The sequence below is a fragment of the Monomorium pharaonis genome, chromosome 2 (genome assembly GCF_013373865.1).
Source record: "Monomorium pharaonis isolate MP-MQ-018 chromosome 2, ASM1337386v2, whole genome shotgun sequence".
NCBI classification, from domain to species: domain Eukaryota; kingdom Metazoa; phylum Arthropoda; class Insecta; order Hymenoptera; family Formicidae; genus Monomorium; species Monomorium pharaonis.
Window position 1 is genome coordinate 21,551,498 of NC_050468.1, and position 27,870 is coordinate 21,579,367.

General features: G+C 35.1%; 5 protein-coding genes across 9 annotated transcripts; 3 read left to right on the plus strand and 2 right to left on the minus strand.

Annotated features, from left to right (window-relative positions):
* The first annotated feature begins 112 nt into the window (after positions 1–112).
* On the plus strand, positions 113–5,090 carry LOC105832429 (integrator complex subunit 4). Its single transcript, XM_012673347.3, has 8 exons — positions 113–272; positions 444–661; positions 740–1,158; positions 1,724–2,050; positions 2,124–2,388; positions 2,861–3,323; positions 3,397–3,886; positions 3,983–5,090. The coding sequence occupies exons 2-8, from the start codon at positions 608–610 to the stop codon at positions 4,719–4,721; spliced, it is 2,757 nt and encodes a 918-aa protein (XP_012528801.1). The 5' UTR covers positions 113–272; positions 444–607; the 3' UTR covers positions 4,722–5,090.
* A 202-nt stretch (positions 5,091–5,292) lies between these two features.
* On the minus strand, positions 5,293–11,372 carry LOC105832428 (nuclear pore complex protein Nup214). Of its 2 annotated transcripts, XM_012673345.3 has the most exons (5): positions 11,179–11,372; positions 10,239–10,541; positions 5,941–10,117; positions 5,557–5,731; positions 5,293–5,478 (listed from the first exon to the last, which is right to left on the minus strand). In XM_012673345.3, exons 1-5 carry the CDS (start codon positions 11,209–11,211, stop codon positions 5,451–5,453), a joined length of 4,716 nt encoding a protein of 1,571 aa, XP_012528799.2. In that variant the 5' UTR covers positions 11,212–11,372; the 3' UTR covers positions 5,293–5,450. The 2 variants fall into 2 exon arrangements, with proteins under 2 accessions (XP_012528799.2, XP_012528800.2); XM_012673346.3 differs by lacking the exon at positions 11,179–11,372 and having other exon boundaries at positions 10,319–11,139.
* A 1,109-nt stretch (positions 11,373–12,481) lies between these two features.
* On the plus strand, positions 12,482–14,635 carry LOC105832431 (UDP-N-acetylglucosamine transferase subunit ALG13 homolog). Of its 3 annotated transcripts, none has more exons than XM_028191037.2 (5): positions 12,482–12,652; positions 12,717–12,760; positions 12,828–12,885; positions 13,341–13,643; positions 13,771–14,635. In XM_028191037.2, the coding sequence occupies exons 4-5, from the start codon at positions 13,557–13,559 to the stop codon at positions 14,185–14,187; spliced, it is 504 nt and encodes a 167-aa protein (XP_028046838.2). In that variant the 5' UTR covers positions 12,482–12,652; positions 12,717–12,760; positions 12,828–12,885; positions 13,341–13,556; the 3' UTR covers positions 14,188–14,635. The 3 variants fall into 3 exon arrangements, with proteins under 3 accessions (XP_028046838.2, XP_028046841.2, XP_036138537.1); XM_028191040.2 differs by having other exon boundaries at positions 12,828–12,869; XM_036282644.1 differs by having other exon boundaries at positions 12,482–13,213.
* Positions 14,273–17,539, minus strand: LOC105832430 (succinate--CoA ligase [ADP/GDP-forming] subunit alpha, mitochondrial). The gene is made up of 7 exons (XM_012673348.3): positions 17,315–17,539; positions 16,039–16,274; positions 15,739–15,960; positions 15,551–15,655; positions 15,293–15,472; positions 15,017–15,151; positions 14,273–14,924 (listed from the first exon to the last, which is right to left on the minus strand). Exons 1-7 carry the CDS (start codon positions 17,349–17,351, stop codon positions 14,841–14,843), a joined length of 999 nt encoding a protein of 332 aa, XP_012528802.1. The 5' UTR covers positions 17,352–17,539; the 3' UTR covers positions 14,273–14,840.
* A 1,351-nt stretch (positions 17,540–18,890) lies between these two features.
* Positions 18,891–27,701, plus strand: LOC105832433. Of its 2 annotated transcripts, none has more exons than XM_012673355.3 (14): positions 18,891–19,303; positions 19,768–19,959; positions 20,165–20,600; positions 20,681–20,808; positions 20,897–21,012; positions 21,500–21,636; positions 22,815–22,936; positions 23,878–24,007; positions 25,317–25,554; positions 25,634–25,804; positions 25,887–26,069; positions 26,169–26,251; positions 26,327–26,498; positions 26,607–27,701. In XM_012673355.3, the coding sequence occupies exons 2-13, from the start codon at positions 19,776–19,778 to the stop codon at positions 26,454–26,456; spliced, it is 2,058 nt and encodes a 685-aa protein (XP_012528809.1). In that variant the 5' UTR covers positions 18,891–19,303; positions 19,768–19,775; the 3' UTR covers positions 26,457–26,498; positions 26,607–27,701. The 2 variants fall into 2 exon arrangements, with proteins under 2 accessions (XP_012528809.1, XP_012528807.1); XM_012673353.3 differs by having other exon boundaries at positions 18,897–19,303; positions 20,678–20,808.
* The last annotated feature ends 169 nt before the right edge of the window (positions 27,702–27,870 follow it).

Consider the following 27,870-nt stretch of genomic DNA (forward strand, 5'->3'; position numbering starts at 1 on the left):
AATTCACCAATCAAAGAATACTTCGAAGCGCACGTAGCAGCATCAGGGAGTGCGTTCCGTTTCACGCACGATACGCATGATGCATCGTTCATCCTTGTTGTTTGTTGTTGTTTGTCAAACGTTAAACGAGGATGAACAATGCATTATGCGCATCATGCGTGAAACGGAACGCAGCCAGGATGAACCGCAGGCACCGCAGCCTTGTTGATATTTGATATTGTCCAAATTTGTTCTTGTTATTAATTTATCGGACTGTACTATTTCATTATAAGGTGAATAATTAAATTATTAATTTTGTATTTTTCTATGTTTTTTATTAATTTTATTTAATATACGAAAAAAATATCAAGGACAATATATATAATTTTGTTGTATATTGAATAATTCTGCTCGAAATCATTTTGGGATATCGTTATCTAAAATCTTTATGCATTTGCTAACAGTTGGTAGTACTGAGCTGATGGTGTATCGTATTCTTGTTTTTCGTGAGTGTACGAGGTTATCTTGTTCATGAATGTTAAATATCATGTCAGAACTACGGATTAATCCGAGAAGAGATACATATAGTGCTTAAAATCCATAATGAAATAAGACATTTGTTCTAAGAATGGCAGCTTTAATAAAGAAACGAGTGTTAGCTGAATTTAATCAGAGCCAGACGGTAAGATTACATCACATGTTTTATCCTTACTATCCATAGAGCTAGCTTGAATTGTTTTTTTTTGCAAAATCTGTTCAGATTGTCACTGAGCCGCCAATCAAACGGCTGAAGACACTACGATTACTGTCGACGTCTGGTACGAAGAATGGTACTGACAGCAGCACCGCATTAGCTTACATAGAATGCCTGGAGAAATGTAAGAGCAGCAATGACGCTTTACAAATGCTTAATCGTATTTCGGACGCTATAGCTTACATAGCGCCAGAGGATGTTCCCACTGCTGTAAAGAAGTTGGCAGAAAAATTTGCCGTTGAGAATGAAGTTGCAGTTAGAGCCAAAATTTTCTGGGTGTTTGCTGAATTAGGAGAAGTCACTCCCGACACACTGGAAAAGACAAAGATCGTAACTGAAATAGCTGACCTTCTGAGAAACGAGGAGTCGCACAGAGTGAAGAGTCAAGGACTAGCAACGCTCCTAAAGTTAGGAGATTACCAAAGGTGTACATATCTTATAGGAACATTATATGGTTAATAATACTATCAGTCAATCAATATAATATTAACAAATATTGATGTTATTGAATATTATTGTGGGGATAATATTAATAGATTGATGTAAAATATTGATCCAAATCATAATTCAGATTTTTTTGATATTCAAGTATTGATATCAGTATGTGGTAAGAATATTAACAGTAATATTAATTTTTAGATTAAAATATAGATATGCATATTGTGAGTTTTATTGATCAGTATTATTGACTATAAAATCTCTATTACTTTATCTCATATTTTTTCTTTTTTTTAAATATTTATATTCCTTATATTCAAAGCCTCCTTAAATTTAGTTTTAAATGCTTTTGAGCCAATAAAATGATCCATAGAACATTTATCTAAAGATAAACTTAAAAAACCTTAAATATTAGGTCTGATTATGAATACGAGCATTAATTGTCAACTGTATTTGCAATTAAAATTTAAATATTTGCCTTAAATACAAAGTAAAAAAAATACTTCCTTCTATTAATGAATTAATGAGAGGAAATATTTTTTGTATGTTTAGAGCATTGGCATTGAAGGTTGCACAGGAACATCTTCCTGACACATGGCATGGTGTTCAAACACGATGTCTTTCTATCATTGGACGTTATCTGACAGCAAGTGCCGCCGATGATATCTTAACGTTAATTGGTAATTATGCCCGCTCTCAAGATCCACGGGTTCGTGCTCAAGCTTTTGAAACCATGGCAGAATTACATTCTCACAGAGGTTGTAGGCTCCCTGCAAGTTTTTTCAAGGAAGCCTGCACAGCTCTTGGCGATGATTACGAGATCGTACGTCGGGCTGTTCTGAAACTTATCTGGCTTTTGGGTAGAGAATATCCAGAAAAGTATATAAACATATTCTAAAAATAAAATCTTACAAAATTAACTTTTTTTTACTAATGTTTTTTTATGTTACAGCATAGTTGTTGGGTCTGATGGAGAGGACGTACGTATGGTGGACTGTGCCTTTTCACAAATTTGTAGTCTTATGGGTGATTTATCACCTCGCGTGAGAGCTGCAGCAATGTCTCTTTTGGGAACGATGAAGAGTGTATCGCGTCGCTATATAGAACAAGCGTTGGATAAAAAACAAATAGTAGTCGAAGCAGACAGACCCGAAGTCGAAGAAAAAAGTGGATCTTGTGGAGCATTCATTCATGGTTTAGAAGATGAATTTTTAGAGGTATAATTTATTGCAATATATAACTAACAATTTTAGATTTAAAGCTTTTGCGGCACTTGACGTTGCTTCCAATAGAAATGACTTCCGTATACATGCTGCCTCCAGGTACAGCATTTTTTAATTGATTAAAACATTGAACGAACCGTCTCGCCCCCTCTTACATCCTCTATTAAGATAAGGGGCATAAGAGTGGTTATAATCTAAGAGAGCTCAGTATCAGAGCTTCTAGCCCTGATGATGCAAACTACAACATTTGTGAAACGTCGGCGCAACGCTGTACCAAGACGCGGCATGTATTCGGAAACCCTTTTTATTGAAAGAATTAACAATTTTGTAAGAATATTCGTTATATTAAAGTTAAAAAGTTCATTATTATCTCTTAATAAAATTTGATCAAAAATTTGATTGTGATTGAACTTAATTTTCTTTGTGATTATTTATCATATTAATTTAGAAATAAATTTTATTTTAGGTAAGAACAGCAGCAGTTGAAGCACTTTGTACACTTTCGTTAGAACAACCGAGTATAGGTAGAGTTTCATTGGACTTCATGGTGGACATGTTTAATGATGAGATTCAAGATGTCAGATTAAGGGCTATTGAATCTTTAAAAAAAATGTCAGCAAGCGTAACTCTTCGGGAGGATCAGTTGGAGACAATTTTAGGCGCGTTGGAAGATTTCTCGGGAGAAGTGAGAGAAGGCTTGCACGCTATGCTAGCTGCTAGTCATCTCGCCACCACAAATTGTCTTTACATGTGCGTTAATCGTTTGTTAGATAATTTGACTCGGTATCCTCAGGACAGAGAGAGTATTAGAAGCTGTTTAGCAGCACTGGGCGCGTCACATCCATATTTAACGTTGCCTCTGGTACCGCAACTTCTCGGTCGACATCCTTTCTTCGACACACCCGAGCCAGATGTGGATGAACCGTCTTGTACGTTTTCTAAATCGATTCTCGTTAATAGTCTTACATTTTTAAGTTGCATTTTGTATCTTTAACTTTACAGATGCAAGCGTACTCGTTTTAATCTTCAATGCTGCATTACATTGTCCAAGCATGCATGCTCTGTTTACGGAGCATGCTTCCAAACACTATCACTATTTACGTGATACTATGCCATATCTAGTCCCACGATTACGGCCAGCACTTACTAGTGGTTCAGGTATCAAAATGGAAGATATGGACAACGAGGAGAATAGAGATCAACGTGGCCGGGAATTCTTGGAAAAGATGGTAGCAGGAATTGAGAATGCTAGACCAGGGGGCAGAGTTCACACGCAACTTTTAGGGACCGCGGCTATTGATCTTGATCGGTTAGCAGAAATGGATCATCATATGGAAGGTGCAGCACGTTTTACGGCCTTGTATATTCGATGCTTGCTGTTATTGAAGTCTGTTCTCAAAGAATGTTCTGTGTCTTCGACAACATCTATTTCGGCGAATCCAGTGCCGAATACTAACAACAACATTTTCGTTCTTCTTCAACACACGCAAAAGTATGTACCATTGTATATTAGAGAAATCATTTTGATACACCATACATTTAATGATAAAATTATATACAAAGGAGCTTATATATTATTATTTTTTAGATTGCAACGCTTATTTAGTGGATTAGGCGAGAACGAAATTATATTAGCTAATGATATGTGGCTGAAAGCTCTGGCTATAGAACTAGTTAAGGTGACCAGGAGTGCGACTGGCAGCGCATTACCACTGGCTCGTTATTTTCTATCGGAAGCTGACGCTTTACCTCAAGATACATCGAGACTACCGCCGTTCTCCAGAGCTCTGGTTTTACAGATACCCACCTTGGCGGATGTAAAGCCAGGTTCTTTAACGCGACTTTTGCTGCCATTGCTTTTGACGCCGGTAGCACAAGGGGAAGAACGATTACCGAGACCATCGGCGACGACGCGCTTCTGTCGAGCACATATCGAGGAACCCAGAGGCGATGCCGATGCTGCGTTAAAATTCACGGGCGGCCTTTTACTGGGAATTCCCTTGAACGCTAAGATATTAAATCTGCGCGATTCTTCTACTCTGCGAATAAAACTAAGACATCCGGATCAACAAGTGCAATTATTGTTACCACGACAGTCAGATCTGCGTATGCAGCAATCCGATCAAAAAGATTACAGATTGAGAACAACAGTACTTCTGTCGCATCAAGTGTGGATGGAACCTTGTAACGTAGAAATCTCTCTAGCATTGCTATTACCTTCATCTTCGATTTGCACGCATCCACCTTTAGATGATCCATGTGTGATTGATTTGTGTAAACCTACCAAAGTATCAATTGCACCGAAAGCCATCAAAAGGGGCATATAATTGCATTATTGTATAATAATTTAATACTTTTTGATTATTTAATTTGTATTTTTATAGATCAAGAATATTTCGTGTAAAGAATTTATATTAATACAACATATAATTTTAACAAATTTGCAATTTGTATTCAGAAATTGATAGTAAATGAAGGAGCAAGAAAATGTATTATATATGTCATAAACTCCAGATAAATTTAAATCATTTTACGCTGAATCACTAAACGTTGAATAATGGAAAGTAAAAACAAATGTTTTGAACAATTTGGAACAGTGGTCTATCAAGTGAATAATCTAGTTTTGTTTTCTTGTCATGTGATATATAGACTAAAAGAAATCACGTAATCTAATAAAAAATATAATTCTATATAAATTATAGAAATGACAATACATTATATATATATATTTTTTTTAAGTAAGACAATCGTAACTACTTTTCATTCATATTCAGTACAAGAGCTAGCGTGTTATATTACAAATTTTACTCAGGTACTTAAATTATATATTTTTCTTCAATTTTAGTGGAAATTTATTATAAAATCTAGATCTGTTGTCATTTATTACAACGTATAAAATATAGAACATGATCTTTTATTCATAAAAAGTACATCCTTCTGAGTGTAAAACAGTATATACACACGATTGTAATTAAATAATTCCTTATTCAGATAAAAATTTCACATTCTGCACGCATAACAGTTTTGAAGATAAATCTGCCGCAACTATATCTTATTCATCTCCAACTGGAGAACGAGCTGCCGCTGAAATAAAATTATTAAATTGTTTCTATTATTATTAATTCAATCAATGTAAAATTTGTTGATACCAAAGTTACATACGCAGTGAACGTTGGTTTCTCTGATTCTGGATTCTTCTGGGCTAAGCTACCAAAACTGAGACCACCTGATTGATTAGCTAAAGATTCAAATGTACTGCTGCCTGCTACTTCTCCAAATACTTTTGGCATATTTTCCATTGTAGAGCCAGCTTGCATAGTGGGTGAACTTCCAAATCCTATAATATTCCTTTTTTATTATAAATGAATAATAAATACAGAATAACATAAGTACACTTTACAATATAGAATTCTTCACAAGACTATACATTTGAATTCAAGAATATAAAATATGGAAAAAAACTTTTTATGTTGCCCTTCAAAAGTAGATATAGAAACTATTGTATGTTCACAATAACATTATAATAATATCTAATTATTTATTTACCTATGCCAGGAGGCTCGAATGTAGGAGGTGAGCCAAAACCACTACCTCCGAAAACAGGTTTCGATCCGCCAAACATGGGTGATGATCCGAACACTGGCTTGGCACCAAAGGCAGGGGCTTGTCCGAAAGCAGATTGACTACTGAGTACAGGTTGTTGTATGGGAGACGTGTTAGATGCAGTAGATCTGAAGACATTTGCACCCACAGGGGAGCCACTGACTGCCGCTGGCGCCGCACTTCCAAAAGGGGAAGCAGGTGCCTGTCCAAATACGATACTGGATTTTGAGGTGCTAGTGTCGAAGATAGATCCCGATGACGGACCGAATCCCGTCGCGTTACCCCCGAAGATATTTCCGCTCGGAGAAGTTGATCCAAAGATAGAATTCATGCTGTTGCCTCCGAATATAGAGGTGTTTGAGGAGGTAGCGGGTGTATTGGAGAACACAGAACCCGAAGTGTTGCCAAACGGTGTCGATGCAGGACTGATTATCGGTTTTCCAAAAATTGCTGTCGACGCGGGCGGTGTCTGAACGCTTGGAAATTGCGTGTTCGATACCGGAGATGCTATCGGGCTCTTACCAAACGCTGGCGTGATCGAAGTCGTTGTCGTCGTCGACGTCGTCGTTGTCATCGTTCTCGTCGCAGCAGCCATACCGAATGATATTGTACCCGCGGGAGAAGTATTGCCAGAGCTGATCCCGAAACTCGTGGTTGGCATATTGCTGGTGGTAGTTTCGCCGAACGGTGGTTTACTCGAAGAAGTTTGAAAAGGAGACACGGTGCTGCTCGCAGGCACCATCGTTGAGGAGTTAGCAGTAATTCCAGCTGACGTGTTTGCGAATCCGCTAAACATCGATGCGGTGGTAGTTGGTGCTAAGACTGTTGACGTCCCAAATGTAGGTGTAATCGACGGATACGAAACTGCGCCGAAAGTAGTTGTAGTAGCGGGCAGTGTGATTGTCTCCGGTACTGTCGCCGCATTCTTCACGATGGTCTGGCCGCCAAATATCGGTGTCACAGTTAAATTAGAAATTGGAATCTGAGCAGGTGCAGTACCATAGGTAGCCGCTATTTCTTCTGGCGCAACAACTTTCTGGATCACGACCGAATTGTTGACTGGCACTTCCATCATCGATTTGCGAGCAGCGTTCGCGTCTACGACATTAATGGTAACTCCACCGAGAGTTATAGTGGATGTAATGGCAGTCGTCATCGCGGGAGTCTGTGCTGTAATAGCGGGTACTGGTGTAGCGAAGCTCATGGAAGTCGTGAGCGCATTTACCTTGCCGTCCGCGTTGTTGCTTGGATGATCAGTCGATGAAAATGTTAACTGGGTGCTAGGTGATCCCAGGGATAGAGCTGATAGCTCTATCGGCGTTTGCATTGGTACTGCTTGAATTGTTATCGTGGGTTCTATAATGGACGTGTTAGGTGCAGGTTTCGAATAATTGTAGGACATCATGTTCAACGCAGTACCGGAGGACAAATTTTTCGCAATAGGTGGAGTCGTGTTAGGTGTAGCGAAACTAAACGTTGCAGCGGCGTCCGTTTTTACGATTGGCGTCACAGAGAGCGGAAGATTACGTGCGACTCCCATACGAGTGGTCTCCGTTGATGGATATTCCGTTGACAACGTGAGTTTATCCTTTAACAGTCCGGTCGAGAATAGAGCAGATTCCGGAGCTTTAAAGGGAACGCTATCGCTGCTCGCCGATTCCTTATTGTTTCTGGCAGTTACATCTGTAAGGAGAGATTTCGAAAAGAGGGTATCCTGAGATTTCGAAACCGGCGTACCAAACGTGATAGACGTCGGGAAGTTAACATTGAGCTCCTGTTTTGGTTTAGATTGAGACATTGATGCGAGAACTGCTGGCGCGGCAGGCTTTTTGTCCGCTGGCTTAGTTGAAATTGCGGAACCGGAGAAAGAAATGGTCGTTGGAAGCTTCTGTTGGACTTTGTTCTGCGTGACGACACCGTTCGTGTCAGACGAACCGATTCTCGCGACGATACTGTTCAATGAAGCGAGAGGACTTTGCGATTTGCCGGTTTGCTTAGTCTCAACCGGTTGTTTGATGGTGATACTTTGCTGTTTAACAATCGGCGGGTCGGTTTTAGTCTTAGCTTCATTGATCACAGGACTAAGAGATGCGAGGGAAGACAGCGTAGCTTTCAAGCGATCCTGAATTGGCGACGGATTAACCGGCTTGATAATTCTCGGAGATGATTCGGTGAGCAACGCTCTCAGCTTGAGCTGTTTCTCAAGTGTGAAACTTAGAGTTTTCGAGGCGATGTTTTTGCAGCGAGCGTCTATAACGTCGGTCTTCCCTCGGATAACCGACGCTGCTGGCGATTTTGGTGCGCTCACATGGAGACTCGCCATCGAACAATTAAGATTGGACACGCCACTAGCCGCCAACGAACGATTGAGCGATTTCCACCGTCGCGAAATTTGTTCGATCTTCTCCTTCTCCTTCGTGATAATCTTGTTATGCATCAGAAGATTCTGATACACGTATTCCAAGCTGGGAATTTTCATCTTTTTTACCTGCGCTTTGTGGTCCGACCATTCTAAATCCAAGATCTTGTTAACTTCGTTCAGTTGCGTTTGCGTGTAGTAGTACCACCGTTGCAAATCTGCTATTTTACTGTTCTCGCTGCAGTTCCTAGCGGTAATATCGACACTGGCCGCGTTCTTCGATTTGGTTTCTTCAACCCATGCAAATGACTGAAGTAATAGAGCTTTTAAGTACGCTATATCGCTGGACAGTCCGCTCGTTATTTCCTTTAAATCTCTCAAGAAGAGTTCTATGTCGTTTTCTATGGACGTTTCTCCGAGCCGTTTCTTTTCCACGTCCGTGCCGCATTCCCACACCTGCGGCTCCAACCTATTTCGCAATTCTTTCTCAAACAATGCTTGTTCCTGCAAATAAGCTCGCATCCGTATATTATCGTCTATAGAAGCTTTATGCTCAGCTACTTGCGCTAAGGTCGCTTCCGTATCTACAACTGATTTACTTTCCGTCTTCGCAAGTTCTAAAACGGGCGGTTCCCTAGGCGTAATCGACTTTACAACTATTTGCGGTGCAACTTTTTCCTCTTGCGGTTTTGGCTGTTCTACTTGTTGTTGTTCTTCGGATGGTTGAAAGAATCCCGCTGCTTTCAGAGAGTCGCCAAATATATTCGTCGGGACAGGCTTTGATCGTTCCGGCATCATCTCCAATTGTTGTTTCGGACGTGGCGTGCTAGTCGTCGCGGTATTCACATTAAACGAGATTTCCGCAGGTGAAGCATTAGACTGTTGTGTCGGTTGTGGAGGCGCGATAATTTCTGTAGGAGGAACATTGATAGCAGGACAATTCGGCACTAGATTGACCATATGGAAACTGCACAATTTCCCGGACGTTCCGAGAATGTGTAAAATGGGAATTGGATGTGGCAATGTCGAGTCCGTGCCCCACGGCAATTTGCTGGTCGGAGATTTATCTACAGCAAGACCGAGAGGATAAATCTCTGTGGTTCTCATCAGCGGCAATTGAGCTCTGCCACTGTCGACCAATTGCCACTGATTCCAATTCGCGCCACCATCCGTAGTGCCTAGCACAGCGATTTCACTGCTAGTGCCACTGCCTGCTATGATAATCCCCCATTCTGGCACGTGTTCGAAATAATAGCGCGGAACGCTGTCTTCTCCCTCAGCATCAGGAAAACCGTACGTGATGTCTTCGTAGCATGTGAATATAGCGTTCGCCTCTCCTTTCGGTGCATCAATGATGAGAACATTTATCTGGCGCTCGTTGTTCAAATAAGCGGCACAAAACTGATAATTGCTGAGCCACAGAATGTTAATCACCTCGCCGATGGATGGCAAAGGGCCCGTGATAGTTCTAGCCACCTTCAAAGTATCTGGCTTCAATTGTACTATGTCCCCGTTCTTGCAGCCCACTGCTATTTGCTTGCCTTTAGGACTCCAAGCTGCGCACAGTGCCTGCAGTTCATTTGACACTTTAGAAACTACAGATATTTTCGTTTCTTCTTCTATCTTCAATTGAAAACTACCAACGACACAGTCACTGGTAACAATGCAAAGCATTACAGGTACAGTAGGGTTCCATCGTATGTCCGTTACATAGCTGTCTGGCTTGTTTGATGGTGTTATTTCAAGTAACAGGTTGAGACTCTGAAAATCAACATATTATTAATTGATTATAGATAAGAACTTTTTATATTTCTATAATATATTTGATAAAATGCTGAGAAACGTTTTTAAGACTTCTGCAAAGATGGTGCTACGTGCATACATTTCTAACTAGTGAATGGGCATCATATATCAATACTGTGGGCTTCAATGCTATGCCTACAGCGATATAATTATAATCACAATTAATTGCAATCTTTGATATAACGCCTGGCAACTGAAGTTCTATCTTCCATTCTGCATTGTCCTCCTCTGCTGGTTTTAAGACAGTAATCTTATCGTCGTGTCCTATGTAAAGCAGCCCTCGTTTTTTGTCAGCCACAAGAAGATTGCAAGCGGCAGGAATGTACGCAGGAGTCTTCAACTCAAATACTTGAGATGTATTTGATTCTTTAAATAAAAATTCCTGAAAATATAAGAACAACAATGTAATCTACTAGACTATTAGATACATGTTAAATAGAATATGAACAGTTTGATTCTTCTGTACCAAAAGAACTAATGTTTTTGCTATGATAAGTTTGTATCAGTAGTATCAAATAGTAGTTCTTAAATAAAATCAATTTAAGACTAATAAATGTTTAAAATACATAAATTAAAGATAATATGTACTGGACATATTGTCTTATTTTTTTAAGATTTTATAACATATGCATAACATCTAAATATTTCATGAGTATTTATTATATCTAATTTACTAAATAGGAAAAAAAAGTAAAGAAAAAGAGTGTTAGAACATGATTTTATATGCATTTAGGGAAATCAAATCGAAGAATAGATGCGCAAATGTATATATAATCTAATTAATCTGTTATATAGATATTTTAAAGGTCAACGTATCACTGGTGTGAGACTGTATCTGTCGAATCTCCGCAAAATCGTCGAAGCGATAAGCGCCCCGAATAATCAAAGAAATGTGATACAAATTCTTTCAGATGTGCAGCTCCAGAAGACGATTTTTAATACAACTTATTCGCCGGTTATATTAAGGTTCGTTTCAACCACGCGTTCAAATCCTCTAATTACGAAACGATGAGTAGTACCTGCACGTATATAGGGTCCAACGACGCTTTCATTTTTACGGTGTTTTACAATTGCTTCTCGTAAACAATACTCAACAATAATAATAAATAAGATTGATCTCAACAACCGCGCTTCCATCAAATTTCAACCAACAGACGTACTTGGACTGAAACCAGCACTGACATTGCAACTTTTTATGATATTCACTCGACAGAGGCGATTCTGTCAGCGACGATTACGAGAACGATTGGCGCGTTCAGCAGAAAAAGCAGCTTTGGCTCCTGCTTCCGGCAAATCAATTCTGTGGAGTTTGGTAGAGTTGCAAGAGTTTCATTGGAGCAAGTTAAGTGGTTTGTTCTCGTCGCTATGCCCCTACTGGCCCCTACATGCTCCAACGCACTCTAATAGGTTGGCGTCATCGGAATCAACGTATTGGAGTGCGTTGGAGTGAATAGGAGCATGTCGGGACATGTGTCGCGAATGGCTAGAAAATGGCGTTTTCGACCGGTCCTAGGTTAACCTGTCTCAGGGGCTCGATTCTTGAATTCATTCGCAAGAAAACGTATGCGCAAATACCCTCTCTAACAGAAAAGTTGCAAGTTTATTGGTTAAAAGCCATACAATAGCCAATAAATTTTCAACTTTTCTATAAGAACAGAATTTGCAAATATGTTTCTCTTGCAAATGAATTCAAGAATCGAGCCCCAGGTACTTTTTCTCTTGAACTGGCCAATCACAATTATCCCCTTCTTCAGAAGAATGATTATGATTGATCTTATGACGTCATTAATCGCTCCCGGCTCCCGGAGCGATTAACCCAAGCCGGTCAAAAACGCTAAAAAAATCTGGAGGCATCGATTGTGTCATACAAATACAACATGATTTATTGTTTATCTATAGCGCTTAATAAGAAAATTGATTTCCAAAATTTTTAATATGCGCAATGGGCCGGTTTCATCATCTTCGACCTCTAATGTTCGATTTCTTCATGTCCAGTTATCTTGCAGTTAAAATTATCCAGGAGATAAATTACCAGATTCATGCACGTGATTGGTTAAACTTGATATTTATCCATCGACATATAGAATGGACTGAGCATTGCGATAGGTTAGCGCGCGCCTGCTTTAGAGTGAGAGGTACTACACCTGAGGCCTATGTTTGTCTCTTTTGCAAGCTTCTGATTTGTTATTTCGTCCCCCTCCATTCACGGAGGAGGACGAAATAACAAATCAGAAGCTTGCAAGAGAGACAAACATAGGCCTCAGGTGTAGTACCTCTCACTCTAAAGCAGGCGCGCGCTTGCCTATCGCAATGCTCAGTCCATTCTATATGTCGATGTATTTATCCTCCGGATAACTTTATCGGGAAGTGAAGAAATCGGGCATGCGTTCAGCAAAAACAAAAGCAGCTTTGTTGTAAAATTCTTTCATATGATTGATTTATACATTATTTAGATCCAACAAGAACAAATGGAACTAATGGAAAGAACAAATCGTGTGTTGATTAATTACATTTGATTATTCTTTTTACATTCAACTTGATCAATTTCTTCTTACAGCTTAAGGGCCATTCTACAATTGTGTAAACGTTGTTGTAAACAAGGTTGTAAAAAATTGATCATAGTCAATTCTTTTATTGCAAAAAAAAATAATCATTTGTGATTGGTCAGTTTCAGGCTTTCAGCTCTCGCAATCAGCTAAAAAAAATAGGAGTGCGTTCCGTCACAGGTTTCGTTTCATGAATAATGCGCGTGTATCTCTCGTAGTGTTCAGTGTCTCGCGTGTCTTGTACTCTAGATTTCTTGAAAATGTATTAACCTTTTGTAACCGGCTTTTTTGCTTATAAGAAAATTATGTGATAAGTGGAATTATTAAGGCTTAACAAATATATAGATAGATTTATGTTTAATTTCCAAGTTACAAAGGTTAACACGTGCATTTAAATATTTAAATGTAGAATATTGCATGTGATTTTTTTGGAGCAGCAAAATTTTCAACATATGTGCTGCTAAATAATGTGATATTTTCATGTAGTCAAATACGTAAAAATACACAGGTGACTGTATAAATTAAAAAAGAACTATCAAGCTAAACTATTAATCCAAATCTGCTTGATCAGGATTTTTGGTGCGATCAAGATTGAAATCAGAGTTATGTAGTTTTAATTTATTATATTTTTTTAGCTCTACTTTTTTAATCGGGATTTACGCAAAAAAGAAGAATTAGAATATATTTGATGGGGAGGCTAAACTTCTGCAAATAAACTTCTCAGTAGACAAATGTTATTTTTCGCATATATAACACATTAATTATCTCCAATCGATATTTTGATAAAAACTGAAAAATAAGGAGTAATTAGATGTTTATTCCAATGCACTAAAACTGTATACATAATAACAATGTCAGATAAAACAGTGTTTGTTACGGTTGGTACAACAAAATTTGATGATTTGATAACTACAGTACTGAGTCGTGCAGTTCTAGAGGTACTATTTACATTTTATTTGCATTACCTTCTTCATATACTCATATACATAGAATTTAATTACCTGTCTTTTATATTATATATCTGTCAAAAGATATACCATACTACAATTAATATTATGGTTTTAGGCTCTGTCAACACGTAATTACAAGCATCTGATCTTGCAAATTGGCAATAGCAAATTAAAACCAGATTGCACAGCACGTTATGGTTTCAATAAGATAGAAACTTTCAGATTAAGTCCATCTATCGGGGAATATATGCAACTGGCAGACCTCGTGATAAGTCACGCAGGTGCGGGCAGCGTGCTGGAGGCTTTAGAAAAACACAAACACTTAATTGTGGTAACTAACGATTTCCTTATGGATAATCATCAGATTGAACTGGCCGAGCAGCTGTATAAAGATGAGCACTTGTATTATTGTACTTGTAAAAATTTGTTACATATTATACAAACAATGGATTTGACAAAGTTAAAGCCATTTATTAACGACAAGAGTGCAGATATAGCTAATTTTATCGACAAAATAATGGGATTTAGATGATGACAATGATTATGAGACATTATCTTTCACTAATGAGCAAGGGAAGAGACCATCTTGTATCAATGTTTAAAAAAAAAGTCGAAGCTGTGGGAACAAGCAGAAATATTTATATATATTTGAATTCTTAACATGTTTTACAGTAAGGATACATATTCCATAAAGTTTAAATTCAATATCATAATATATTATATGCTTGATGTAATTTACAATAGTACATTATACACTTAAACAACCATTCCTCAAAAAACTATATATGTTTACATATTATAGAAAAATTTATAACTCTGCAATAGTCAAATTGTGACTGATCAATGGCAGTTTTAACGTTCCCCCGAGATAATTCGTAAATTATTCTTGGACATTTGCCACTGTTAACGTAACAATTAATTCTGTAAAAGTATTATAAAGGTTGTTCGCGCTATTAAAATAAATCTAGCGTTTTAAAAAATATTAGTTATCTTTCATGTAATCTTTAACATGTCCTATGATAATGAGAATATTTGATACATTAGCAAGTGAAATAATTTTTATGCTCCAATGCACTACTATGTTCTGTGAGTTATTGCTGTTATGACATACTTTCAATTTATTTTTCAAGTAAACCTTTTACACGAACATGAAGAGAACTACACAGAATTATAGTAGTGTGTGTTTCAATTAATCAAGCCGAGACGTGTCATTTCCTTCAGAAGTTCATTACCCATTTGTGCAGGACTCCTTGTTACTATTACACCAGCCTGATAACAGAATTCACATACGTATATATTGTTTGATTTCAAGAATTATTTAAAGTACGATTAATAGTATATGAATAGAAAATTTTACTCACTTTTTCAAGTGCATTAATCTTGTCTTGGGCCCCACCCTTTCCTCCTGAGATTATGGCACCAGCATGTCCCATTCTTCGCCCAGGTGGTGCAGTAAGACCAGCAATGAATGATACCACTGGTTTAGCTTTTCCACCCTACAACATAACGAATATAAAATAAGATGCGACATATATAATGATGAGATACATAATCTTATGATAGAGTCCCAGGATAAGTGTAAAACAGGATTTGACCATAATGGATTAGGATTTAGATATCGATAACTCTAAACTAACAGTATTCTTCTCAATGAGATATTCTGATGCGAGTTCCTCAGCGCTGCCTCCAATCTCTCCTATCATTATAATACCGTCGCAATCTGGGTCGGTAAGAAATACATCCAAACAGTCAATGAAATCGGTACCGTTGAACGGATCGCCGCCAATGCCGACACATAATGTTTGTCCAAGTCCCGCCTTCAAACAAAATACTGTCATTATTTATTTCTATATTTGAACATTTTATGAACGTACAATTTTTTGGAATATACTTACAAGTGTCGTTTGATTCACAGCCTCGTAAGTTAGAGTTCCCGATCTTGAGACAATGCCAATCTTTCCCTTTTGATGTATATGACCAGGCATAATACCAATTTTACACTACAACATTACATGAGATGAGAAAGATTTACATTTCGTTATCGATAAATTTGTAACAACATTATCTAAAATTATTTCTGTACTTGTTCAGGTGCTATTATTCCAGGGCAGTTTGGACCAATTAAACGTGACTTATTTTGTTCGAGTAGTCGCCTTTTCACTTTGACCATATCATGTTGAGGAATACCTTCCGTAATACAAACGATTAGCGGCATTTCTGCATCAATTGCTTCCATAATAGCTGATGCTGCAGCTGGAGGAGGAACGTAAATGACTGTCGCGGTAGCACCAGTTGCTTCTTTCGCCTGCAAGATACAAAAGATAATTTAAATACCACAGTAGATAAATAAATAAATAAGTATTATGAAAAAGAGTAGTAGTACCTCCTTAACAGATTTGTACACTGGTTTACCAAGATGCTCTGTTCCAGCCTTTTTGGGACTAACTCCACCTACTATCTTTGTACCATAATCGAGCGCTTGCTGGCAATGGAAAGTGCCTTGCTTTCCAGTAAAACCTTGACATATTACTTTGGTATTTGCATCAATTTTTAAATTCTTCCTAGTTTCTGTGTAATTAAATCTCACCTGAGAGCGTAATAAACTTCCACAATTTCTGACTGAAAAATTACAAGACAATGTACTGTAATAAATGTACATCACTGGATTTATTAACATAAACATATATCAAAGAGGGAAGGACAGCTAGGATATATTTATTGCTAAAAATGTAATACAATAAGTAATACGACATAATCTAAACATAGAAATTAAAATGAAAAATTGTATATAGAAATATACAGTGAATATAAAAAGTATTTATACAGAATATTTTTTTAGAAATCTCATTTTTAGAAAATAATTATTAATTAGCAATTTATTAACAAGTGTATATATATATATATATACATATATATATATACATACATACAATCTATTATATCCATTATTTAAAAAATGCTAAATTAATTTACTTTCTAAAAATAAGATTTTGAAAAATATCCTTTCTGTACAAATACTTTTTATATTAATTGTATTTAGCAATATTACACATTAAAAATAAAAGACGTTTATTGCTTTCTCCTATTCATAGTAGCGAGTTCTAAAATTTCTGGATCAAGGTTTATTTGCTTGCTTATAATAAAGATAAGCCGACATAAATAATAAGAACAGAAGACATGCCTATGTAAATTAAAACATGCAATATTCTGAAAGAAGAAAAACACAGAAAAGATCAAAGTGCATGAAGAAAGAGGAATATCGCTAACTCTAGCTGTGCATGAGAGTTATCGCTACAGGGGAAGGGTCGCGAGATTATTATTACGGTGAGAACAAATCATCCAATTGCTTTGCGTACGAGCATATAATGATACGAGGTAACAAGCTCGTAAACATCGTTTCCAATTAGTAAAACACGCATTTCCCGACAAGGTGTGACCTAACGATTATGTCCTTCCTTATATAATGAAATGTTATCATAAACGCGAGCTGTCAGCATTATTTTTAGTCTGTACATAGGTTGCGCGTGGCGTAACCAGTGGCAAAGGAGCAAAAAATCTCGAGGGCATTGCCGTCGAAACGTGTTAAAGTCAGAGAGAATCATCGATGACGCGGTGCGAAGATATTTCAGGACGCAGGGGTATACGCTGCGAGGACTCACCAGCGAATTTGGATAACGACCTGGCAGCCACAGCCATCTTTTAGTTTGTCCTTTCCGCTGAGGAGGTAACGCGTAATATTGAATTAATACCGGAGCACCATTGATAGCACTAGCCACTACGATCCAGCGATGCCGGAGTTGGCTAGAGTTTAAAACGTTCAGATGTTCACGACAGTAAGGTTGCCTGACCCTGCAGTGGCCTACACCCTGCGCTGCCAATTTTGAAGAACTGCCACCGAGCTACGGCTGTGGAGGGGAGAAGAACCAAGGACAGCAACCAATCATATACTGAACATTCACTAATTCTTAAATATCATTGGTCTTTACCTTTAGTTCTTCATTCCCTCCACATCGCGGCTATGTGGCAGAAGTCCGAAAACTGCAACTAGCTGCACTGCCTGCACCAGTGCCTGTAGAGGGGAGCCTCACATTTCGACCTGTATCAAGCAATACAGCGATAGAAGCATCTGTTGTCTCTTTCCGTTTCGAGCTCCGTCTCTTTCTGTCTTTTTCTCGCTCGAGAATCTTTTAACTATCCTTTTCTATCTCGAACTGTTCTAGACTTCCCATTTCTTTCACAGCTGTGTAATTTCGAATCTCGGGATTGTCGAGTTACTGACTTCTCGATACGACGCGCCATGTTATAACAAATCAAATACTTTCCGGCAAGCTTTTTATAAATATATACATTTATTATCACAGACGATTTTTTTACAACCATAAAGTAAATATAAAAACTAAAATTGTAAATGTATGCGTAACAAAGTTGGCTTGGTTGATCGCGTCAACGCGGTTGCAAAAACGTAGAACCGAAGATCGCGCCTCGATCGTTTTATTCGATTGGCTACAAGCATATGTTACGCTCATTTATTGGCGAATTTCAAATTTGTCCATTAACAATGTCTATTAATCAACTGAACATGTATTGGATATTTCATGTATTCTTGTAAATTTATTATATTTTTCATCTTAATATTAATAGATATTTGTTTAAAATTTGAACACAAAATATGTACCATGCATATATTATATTATTGACTAATTATTATTATAATTTTAATTCAACATGACAAGAAAAAGAGAAAATTTGAATTTCTGAGCATGCATATATAGTTTTTTAATCTAGCATATACAAGTTTGATTCTATTATAATTCCTATTTATAATATTATGTAATATTTTTCTATTGTGCTCAAGATCGATTGATCAATTAAAGCAAAGAAATTTTATGGCTTGATTAATAATAAAAAAATGTTTTGAAGCATTTTTGTAGGTGGACATTCCAAGTAACACAAATTTTAAAATCAAATTATAAAACGTCTAATGTGATTCGTGATTGTGGCTAGAATTTAATGTTCGACATGTCGATGAAATAAATTCACCAGATCGACTCACGTGATGAGCTTGCATTTGAACTTAATTAATTCTTTTCTTATAAGTTCTGTGGAACACTTTACTGTTGTGTTTTCTGAACACAATCAATTTTAAATTATTCTTTCCATGTTAGAAAAAAAAACAGCTTCCTATATCAATCAAATTGTTGAATCGACGTCGATGTAGACTCGATCGATACTCAGCATATTTACACAATGCTGCACAGTGGGTGAGGACATGCTGGAAAGGTAGCGTGCTGTATGATCAGCAGGACACTTCCGGGAGCGAGCATAGTTGATAGTAGGCACGATTGATGGTACCGCCGTTGCCGAATGTTCATTGCCGAGGGGACGGTCCGTGCCAGTCTACATAAATTCTTTTCGATTTCATTATCATTATTACTTGACATAAGAATTTAATTATATCCACGTTTTTTACATGGATCGCAATTTAATCAAATTCGTAGTGCCCCGGTCACGAAGATAATAATCGGCACGCGTATACGTGAAGCATGATACGGGCGACGGCGGTATCGCGGAAAATAAATCTGATAAAAATGACGTGGTGAGGAAGATACGCTTATCGCTTGACGGGAGAGCGTCGAAGGAATTACAAGGTAAATGCACTTTCGGCGGCACTTCGCCGAATTATTCGCGCTATCGATCCGAGATTTTATCGCGTGAACGTACGTACGGCGGGATCCCGGAAATACGCCAAAAAATTTCCCCGGCCTTTTGGCCGTGCCTCCCGAGAGCCGAGACTTTCTTCCCTGTAATCCGATACGATTCTCGGAAAAGTCGTGCGTATGCACGAACGTTGAGGAAACGGGGGGGAAAACCTTCAACCCGTCGGGGTCGCGCCCTCTCAATGCGGATTTTATCGCATTCCTACATTTGCGCCGTTGGAAAGAAGTTTATTTTAATTATCTCCAATTTTGCATGTGCCATCCTATTTCGGTAGAGAGGCGATTATTACGATTCCGCGAGTACGCTTGCTTTGGCTTTAATGTTATGCAACTGAATGCGTTCGATGCCTGGTTCTACTTTGTAATATGGTGTATTCTTCTGGTACTTGATGTAGAAAGTAGAATGGAGGAGAATACAAGCTCGGAAAATGTCTGGCACAAGGGCAAGCCGGAGGAGCAGAGCGAGCTATTTCAAGGAGAGTCCACTACCGCATCTGTAGAAGCTAATTCTACGTCATTGGCTGATATATTTGATACGGCGTTCACGTCGACAGTTGATCCTTCTCCGCAACCCCGATTTCCTTCAGGTACATATAAAGAACTTGATAGCTCCTTCCTTAATCTGTCCATAGAATCTCTTTTACATATAGGTCTCTATTTCTCTCTTTCTCCCTTCTCTCTTTCTCTCTCCCCCCCCTTTCTCTCTCTCTCTCTCTCTCTCTCTCTCTCTCTCTTTACCTCTTTCATTACAGCGATAACATAATGTAAATCATATTCACATCTTACTTTTAGGTAATGAAATGGAGTATGAGCATTTATTTGCGGAAAGTGATATTGAGGAGTCAGACGTAACGCCTATAGGTCCTTATACAAATTCAACTCATCCTACTGCTTCCGAAAACAATTATGTTTATGGAAATTATTTAACGCAGCAAGACGCAACTGGTGATTCACAGGAGTATTGGCAATCTGACCTCTTAAATTGTAACATGTGCCAAAATAGACAAGAAAGAAACTCTAAAAAAGATGCTCCTCGACAATTGAATAATACATGTGAAGAGAGAGTGTGTGATAATTATAGAAGAAAGAGAATTTTACATGATCGCGATCTGACGGTCAAGCATAAAACTAAAAAGAATGATGAGCAAAAATTATTGAATAGTCAACAGCCAGATAGTTTGAGTATAGCTGGACCATCTAGATTATCGGATCATCCTATTTCAAACAAGTATTTATTTGTCTGATCTATTAATACATTTATATAGCTGTTTATCATAATGTAATCATATAATGTTATTATTTTAGTAGTATAACGAGATCAGCAGAAAATGCAAATGTTTCACAAAATTTAGGAAATGACAATGCCAATGAGTCTAATAGTTTGTTTCATTCAGTTATGTCAAATGTGATGTCTTTACAAGAAATACATTCATCTCGTATGTTTTTATAACATTTATAATATATAATATATTATAGTATATACATAAATTAATGATTAATTTGTTAATCTCATAACATTAATAGAAAATGACGATACGCCATCGGCACCAGATTTGCAGCTAGATTGGTCCTCCAGTAGTGATAGTGATGATGAGGACGACTCTGTTAAAGTACTTGGAACTGTCAATCACAATGCCAAGGTTTGTTAATTATTTTTGAATGTAAAAAATAACATACTAAGAAAATTATTGCTAATAATACATGATTAGCTAGACAGTGTGTACTTAATATTTTTGATATGAAAAGTAATTATAGTTTCTTTGTAAGAGTTAGTTGTAATATATATATATATATATATTTCTTTACAACAAAAGATTGCTGTAATCAAAATAGAATAAAATTGATGTTCTAATATATTATAATGACAGATATATGTATAATATGTCGGAGAGATATTAGCACTAAGATATTAATTATAAAAAACTTTATAATTTTTTAATATTGAGAAGACTAATAATACATGATTGTAATATGTTAAATTTTTTTCACGAGTGCCTAAGGTTATATAAGAGGAAAGATACAAAAACGAGAAAAAATAAGAAATTGGCACAAGACATTGTAGAACAACTATTAATATAGATCCTGTAAAAACTTTATGTTAAAGAATTTTCTGCAATAATGTTATAGAATTCATTAGAAAATGCAAATGAAGATAATCATACAGTCACCGTAGTTGACTTAACTGTAGAATCTGATGAAGAGCATACATCATCTACTCCAACAAATCCTGTAGTTAATCCATGGTCAGCAGATTATAATCATAGGTGAGCACTACATTCTTAAAGATGTATGATACCAATTAAAGTTTTGTTATATGTGCTAGTTTTACTGAAAATCTATAGTTTATGTTACGTAGTATAGTATAGATTTTCAGTATTGGCGATATATATTTGAACACAAGCTAAAAGTTATCGAAATTTAAGAACTGTAAATTTCTTAGATTTCTTGGATTTATATTGTTTTTTGTCAATATAAATAAAAATTATTATTTGTGTATATACATCTTAAAATTAATTAAAACATGAAAGATAATAAGCCGATAAAAGCCAGCACTAAATGTGTTTATGTAAATTAATTTTTTTATTTATTATCAAAGGTGTTTAAATGCGTTGTAACGCGAACGCAATCTAATACATTAATATATAATGCGCAGACGTATCCACTCCCGATTCGAGTCCTGTTTAGTGCTAATACAGATTTCAAAGTTGTCCCTGATTGTAGTCATATTTAATAGTGTAAAATTGTCAGTATTATAAAAGATTTATCGCAGTCAAGTGAGATTGAATGAATAATTTAATTTATAATGACTTAAAGCTTCCATATATAAATTTTTTAATTGTAATCATAAAACGTAGCACAATAATTAACATTAAATAAATGTATAGAATAATTCAATTAATCAGATAGAGCTATATGAACCCTTTATGATTTGTTAAGTTGTTTTACATGTTTTATGATTTGTTAAGTTTTTTTTCTGGTTAATTCTTATATTACATCTTATAATTACGGTTATTTATACCGAAATTCCTTACGGTTATTTATACAGAAATTTATACCGAAAATCCTTAGCAATGCTATGATCATTTTTGTTACAGTTTTAGATAAATAACTTTTAAATGTGTAAGCGTGAATGTCCAAATAAACTTTTGTATAAAAGTTTGATTAATATATGTAAAAAATGTATTTAATCTGTGATACTACTTATTAAATTTGCAAATAAGTATTACAAAATAATTTGTAATTTTAAGTAAGAATCAAGGGCAAACAAAAAGTTAATAATTTTTAATAGAGAATTGTACTCAAGTTTTGCACAAATACTTAAACAATAATAGAATAATCTAAGAAATTTTTATATTTTTGATAATATTTTAATATATTTTTAAGCACAGTTTTTTTTAATCAAATTATTTTTCTTATGTACCTATCATAAAATCTTGTTTAGAAATAATACCCACTGCGTGCATGGATCACCAGATTGCTGGAATCAGTTGCATAACATGCATAATAGAAGCACGTATCACAATCACAGATTGCCTGTTCATACAGGTTATTCATCTGTAGGAGGTATGGCCTTTTCATATTTAGAAATTTATTATTAACCTTTAAGGGAGTTTTGCCGCTAAGTCAAAATGAACAGATTTTCACGAAATTTTGTAGAAAAGTTCAAATAGTTCAATTAGTAATATAAATTGACTGTCAAAATTTCAGAAAGCTGAACTAACTAGATATTAAATATTTTATTTACATGGGCTCTTATGGGAATTGATGAATTTTCATGATTTTTTGGTTTTTATCGTTGTATTAAATGTAGAAGTAATGAACAGATGTTAGTGAAACTTTACAACAATACATCTTAGCTATCCAGAAAAGTACTGTTAAATTTTTTAAACAATGCACTTGCTCGTTTGAGTGAAATAATTGATAGAATAAAAAAAAGTTTACAATGATCAAAGCAATATAGCACATAAGTGTGGTAAATATGTGCTAGTGATATAACATGAATTTTAAAGTGTTGTATTTATCTAAGGGTGGTATAATAGTGAAGAATGTTTATTCTCAATTTAAAAAAAATTTATTTCAGTAATGAAGATAGTAATGAAGTACTTTATAGGCGAATTTTTTCTCATATTCACTATTATTAACTTTAAATCATATACAACAAAACAAGAAGACAACAAATGGTTATTTAAGTATTTTTTTTTACTTGAGCCCTTGTGCCAGGCTTGACCAGAGAAACTCCCTTAAGTAGGCAAAATCATATAAGTGAGCGCATAGGGTCAGCAGTGATCCTAGCTTTTTAAAATTTAAATAAATTAAAAGATATTTAAGTATAAAAACAAATTAGTTTGATAATTGCTTATTTTTACAAAAAATAAAAAAATTCTTTTACTCTGACCCAATCCATCTAATTAAGGGTCACAGAATGACATAATTAGAATATAAAGTTTTTTAATGTATTATAAAATGATGGAAACAAGAATAAATTTTATTATTATAATAAATAGATGCAGCTCCAGAAGTAGTACAAGTAAGACCACGAATGCATCCTATGCAAGAAAGATTATGGATGACTCAACAACGCATGCAAGAAGTACATAGACGAAGACTTTACCACAGATCTTCGTCACATCACACGTTAGTATTTTAATATACTTAATAATATTTTAATATTATGGGTGCGTTCGGGGAGCTCGCTATTAGCGCTACGCAGCACTACCGCTGTTCGCGGAGACGCTGGATAACGCTTTTAAGCGCTGTGACGTCATTACTGGTAGCGTTATACGTCATAACTGCTCGCTACCAACGCACTTTCTTTCGAGGTAGTGCATGGGTTAGCGTTGATAGCGTTTGCGAACTTCACGAACAGTCTGATAGTAACGTAGCGTTCTCCCATGTTCTCCCACGTTTGCCATATGACAAGAGAAAAGGGATCAAATAAAAAAGTTTCTGTGAAATATTTCATTAATATATTTCTATTAAAGTGATCAAGACTGGATCTTTGAGTTTAATATTATTTTTCATCAAAATATGTATATAATAATATACTATTTTGATTCATTAGACTGCATGTACTGTTTGTCTTGAAATGCAATCCTTTTCAGTACCAATTGCAAATATGTAAACGACTTAAGTATCATTATTATCAATTAAATTGATTATTAATGTAATCCATTTTAGTTTAAATAATTAATGCAATTCAGGAGCGACATATACGACATAATAGTGCAAAAGAACATAAATTTAAATAAAAAAATAATATTAGGCATAAAGCTTCAAACATACAGTATTATGTAAAATAAATATAAATTAATTTGATTTTGAATTGATGTAGAAAAATGGAACAAAATAAAAATTTATAGGAAATTGTTTAAATTATTTTATTTTATTACATGTAAAATAATTTTAATTAAAGAGTAATATATAGGACTTATTAATTATTATTTAATTTATTTAAAAATTAAAAAATTTATTTAATAAAATCATAAATAACTTTAATAATTTTTATTTGGTGAATTTTAATAATTTCAATTTTCATTGAAAAATTTAATTGTTTAATAATCATTTTATTATTATTAAAATATTTAATATAAAATAAATATAAATAAATAAATATTACATATATATATATTTAGAGAAAATTTATAATAAATATAAGTAACATAGTTAACATAAATAATTATTAATATATATATAAAAACATTTTGTTAATATTACTAACAGTGGCTAACCAACTGCGCAACTGCGTTTGCTACGCTATAGCTGTTCGTGGAACTCGCTATCACTATCGCGCTATTGGCTCCACAAACAGTTCAGATAGCATTAGCATTTGTAGCGTTAATAGTGTCTCCCCGAACGTACCCTATATGATATTAAATTTTATATTTTAAGTAAACGTGCATCTTTACATTTACAAATCAAATTATTATACAATTTTTGTTATTAGTGCGGGACCATGTAACGCTCACATGCATTCATCGACACAACATACTTGTGGAGAGGGAGGAAACAATAGTCCCCCGAACACTCGGTGCAATAATGGAACGGATAATGCGCCGTTTACGGAAAGTTATCTAACCCCTCCTCTTTTACCACCACCGCAGCAACCTACTGTTTACAGTCATCCTGAGGCTCGAGGGCCATCTAGTTTCTATAGAGGACCATGCCCTGTGCTGCCTATAATCGTAATCTAAACGATTCATGCTAAATATCATGTTTTAAATTATAATTTGTATTTTATATTAAATGTATATATGTCTTCAGGTAAATCATCAGTTGAATAATCAACCAGTCGACTCGATGTCCCCGCTGATGCTACCAATACATCAACCGATACATCAGCATGTACATCATCATATGTATCATTATGATCCACATCAACGGCCGTCGCAACGCATGCATCACGTTCACATTAGTTTCCATAATCCTCATATGGTTTGTTTTGTTTTTATTTTGATAAGTATGTTTTTTACATTAATTCTTTAAATATATTTTTATATTATTTTAATACTTATAGCAAGGATCTGGAACGCACCAGATAATGCCATTTGCACCAAGTATGTCAGAATTTTTGCAAGGAACACGTCATCGACTGGATAATTATATGCGTATTGTTGATTTGCGACGTATGGCTCATATAAGTTGTGGGGCTACGCAAGAGTCCATTGAAAGCCACACATTCCCTCACAAATATAAACGGGTAAGAATTGATATTTAAATAGAACTTTTTAATATCATTATATTTGCATTCATTAGCATTCCGTTACACGATATTACAATGTTATATATTTATTTATAGGTAAAAAAGGTAGAAAATGGGGAAGATGCTATTGAGAAATGTACAATATGTTTATCTGAATTTGAAGATTGCGAACGTGTCAGGTAAGAATTTTAATTCTAGGTCTTATATTCTAATAAGATATTATGAATTATGTTATGAATTATGTTTATTTTTAGGAGGCTTCCATGTATGCATTTATTTCATATTGATTGCGTCGATCGATGGTTATGCACCAATAAACGTTGTCCTATATGTCGAGTGGATATCGAAACATTTCTCCATAAGGAATTTACTACTTCAGCATAGTTTAAGGTTTTCCATATCTGCCTCTTTTTGAAATATAATCAGGTAATATGTATATGATATCAAATATTTCCAAATGGTCCATCTAGAAAAAATACAGTGGGTTACCACTACTTATTATGGAATAATAATAATAATATAAAAATGTTATAGATAATCAAAATAACGAAGCGTCAGCCGAGTTCCTTAAGAAGACAAGAAGAGTTGTCATTGTTCAATTTTAATGCATGTAACTATAGTTGATTTTACACATCTTGATAATGACAAATTGACAAATACTAAATCGGTTTATGAAATATCGTTTATTAATATTTAATTTTTATTTTTTCGTTTCTATAAATGTACAAGCGAAATTTATGTTATGAAAACATTTAACATTCTTTATATGATTTTATGTAGATATTACATATTTTAGGATATGTAATATTAAAAAAATATATATACACAGAATAACTTGATTCTGTATTGATATAACTTCTTCTGATACACAAGATATATATATACATATAAATTATATACATTCAGTGTATTTCAATTTATGAGAGTGTATTGGAATTTCTACTGTAAATATTTCATTGATTGTACGTAAATTTTTGTAATGCTTGTATTAAATTTGTGACTAACAAAATTCTAGCATTACATGTTATACTAGCGATAATTCAAAGAATAGTTCTGTTCTAATTTTGTCCTGAATATTGATATAATTTCTATTATTAGGCCCTAATTTGATTCTGAATAATATTATCATAGATCTGCATATTGGAAAGATATTAATTTGTATTTGTTACAGACTTATTAACTATCCTCCACGTGAGAATATCGCTAGTGCGTTTCAAATTACTTCATTATTGTATTTATTAATATATATTATATATATAATATATATTACATATTATTTATATTTTTATAGTTATTATTCTCCAAAAAAATTTGAACGCGGCGTCAATTGAAAAAAACATTGAAAATGATATAACAGGCTTTTATGAATACTTATTAATTTTTATTAAATTTTTTTATTACTATTATTACCAATGCTATTACCGATGCTAAGCCAAAGACTTAGCTTAAGTTATAAGCGTAAACGAATATCTGATCTGTAGAACGATTAAGCAATTTTTAAATTAAATTAAAGGTAATCGCCATTGCACCTATGAAAACTAAAAAAAAAGTCATTGTATCGTCAGGCCTTATATATATTGTCACTCTTGTATATACGTTCTGTTACATAATAGAATCAAAATGATACTACTGTTCTATAATTATAATGATTCGTGGTAAATACTACTATTTACCACATTAGTGTACCTTCATACATCTATATATACACATACACGGTATTCAAGTTAATACTGTGACGTGAATAATTTTATTTTGTTAATGTGCGATAAAAAGTATATAATATATAATAGGTATGTAA

Coding starts and splice junctions, on each gene's coding strand:
- LOC105832429 (XM_012673347.3), top strand. CDS start 608: ATGGCAGCTTTAATAAAGAAACGAGTGTTAGCTGAATTTAATCAGAGC. Junction 1,159..1,723: donor AAGTTAGGAGATTACCAAAG/GTGTACATATCT, acceptor TTGTATGTTTAG/AGCATTGGCATTGAAGGTTG. Junction 3,324..3,396: donor AGATGTGGATGAACCGTCTT/GTACGTTTTCTA, acceptor TTAACTTTACAG/ATGCAAGCGTACTCGTTTTA.
- LOC105832428 (XM_012673345.3), bottom strand. CDS start 11,211: ATGAAAGCGTCGTTGGACCCTATATACGTGCAG. Junction 10,118..10,238: donor CCCATTCACTAGTTAGAAAT/GTATGCACGTAG, acceptor GTTGATTTTCAG/AGTCTCAACCTGTTACTTGA. Junction 5,732..5,940: donor ATTCGAGCCTCCTGGCATAG/GTAAATAAATAA, acceptor GGAATATTATAG/GATTTGGAAGTTCACCCACT.
- LOC105832431 (XM_036282644.1), top strand. CDS start 13,557: ATGTCAGATAAAACAGTGTTTGTTACGGTTGGTACAACAAAATTTGAT. Junction 13,644..13,770: donor TGAGTCGTGCAGTTCTAGAG/GTACTATTTACA, acceptor TTATGGTTTTAG/GCTCTGTCAACACGTAATTA.
- LOC105832430 (XM_012673348.3), bottom strand. CDS start 17,351: ATGGCTGTGGCTGCCAGGTCGTTATCCAAATTCGCTG. Junction 15,473..15,550: donor CTGTGAATCAAACGACACTT/GTAAGTATATTC, acceptor TTTTGTTTGAAG/GCGGGACTTGGACAAACATT. Junction 15,152..15,292: donor ATCTCATTGAGAAGAATACT/GTTAGTTTAGAG, acceptor GTTATGTTGTAG/GGTGGAAAAGCTAAACCAGT.
- LOC105832433 (XM_012673353.3), top strand. CDS start 19,776: ATGGAGGAGAATACAAGCTCGGAAAATGTCTGGCACAAGGGCAAGCCG. Junction 21,013..21,499: donor CTGTCAATCACAATGCCAAG/GTTTGTTAATTA, acceptor ATAATGTTATAG/AATTCATTAGAAAATGCAAA. Junction 21,637..22,814: donor TCAGCAGATTATAATCATAG/GTGAGCACTACA, acceptor AATCTTGTTTAG/AAATAATACCCACTGCGTGC.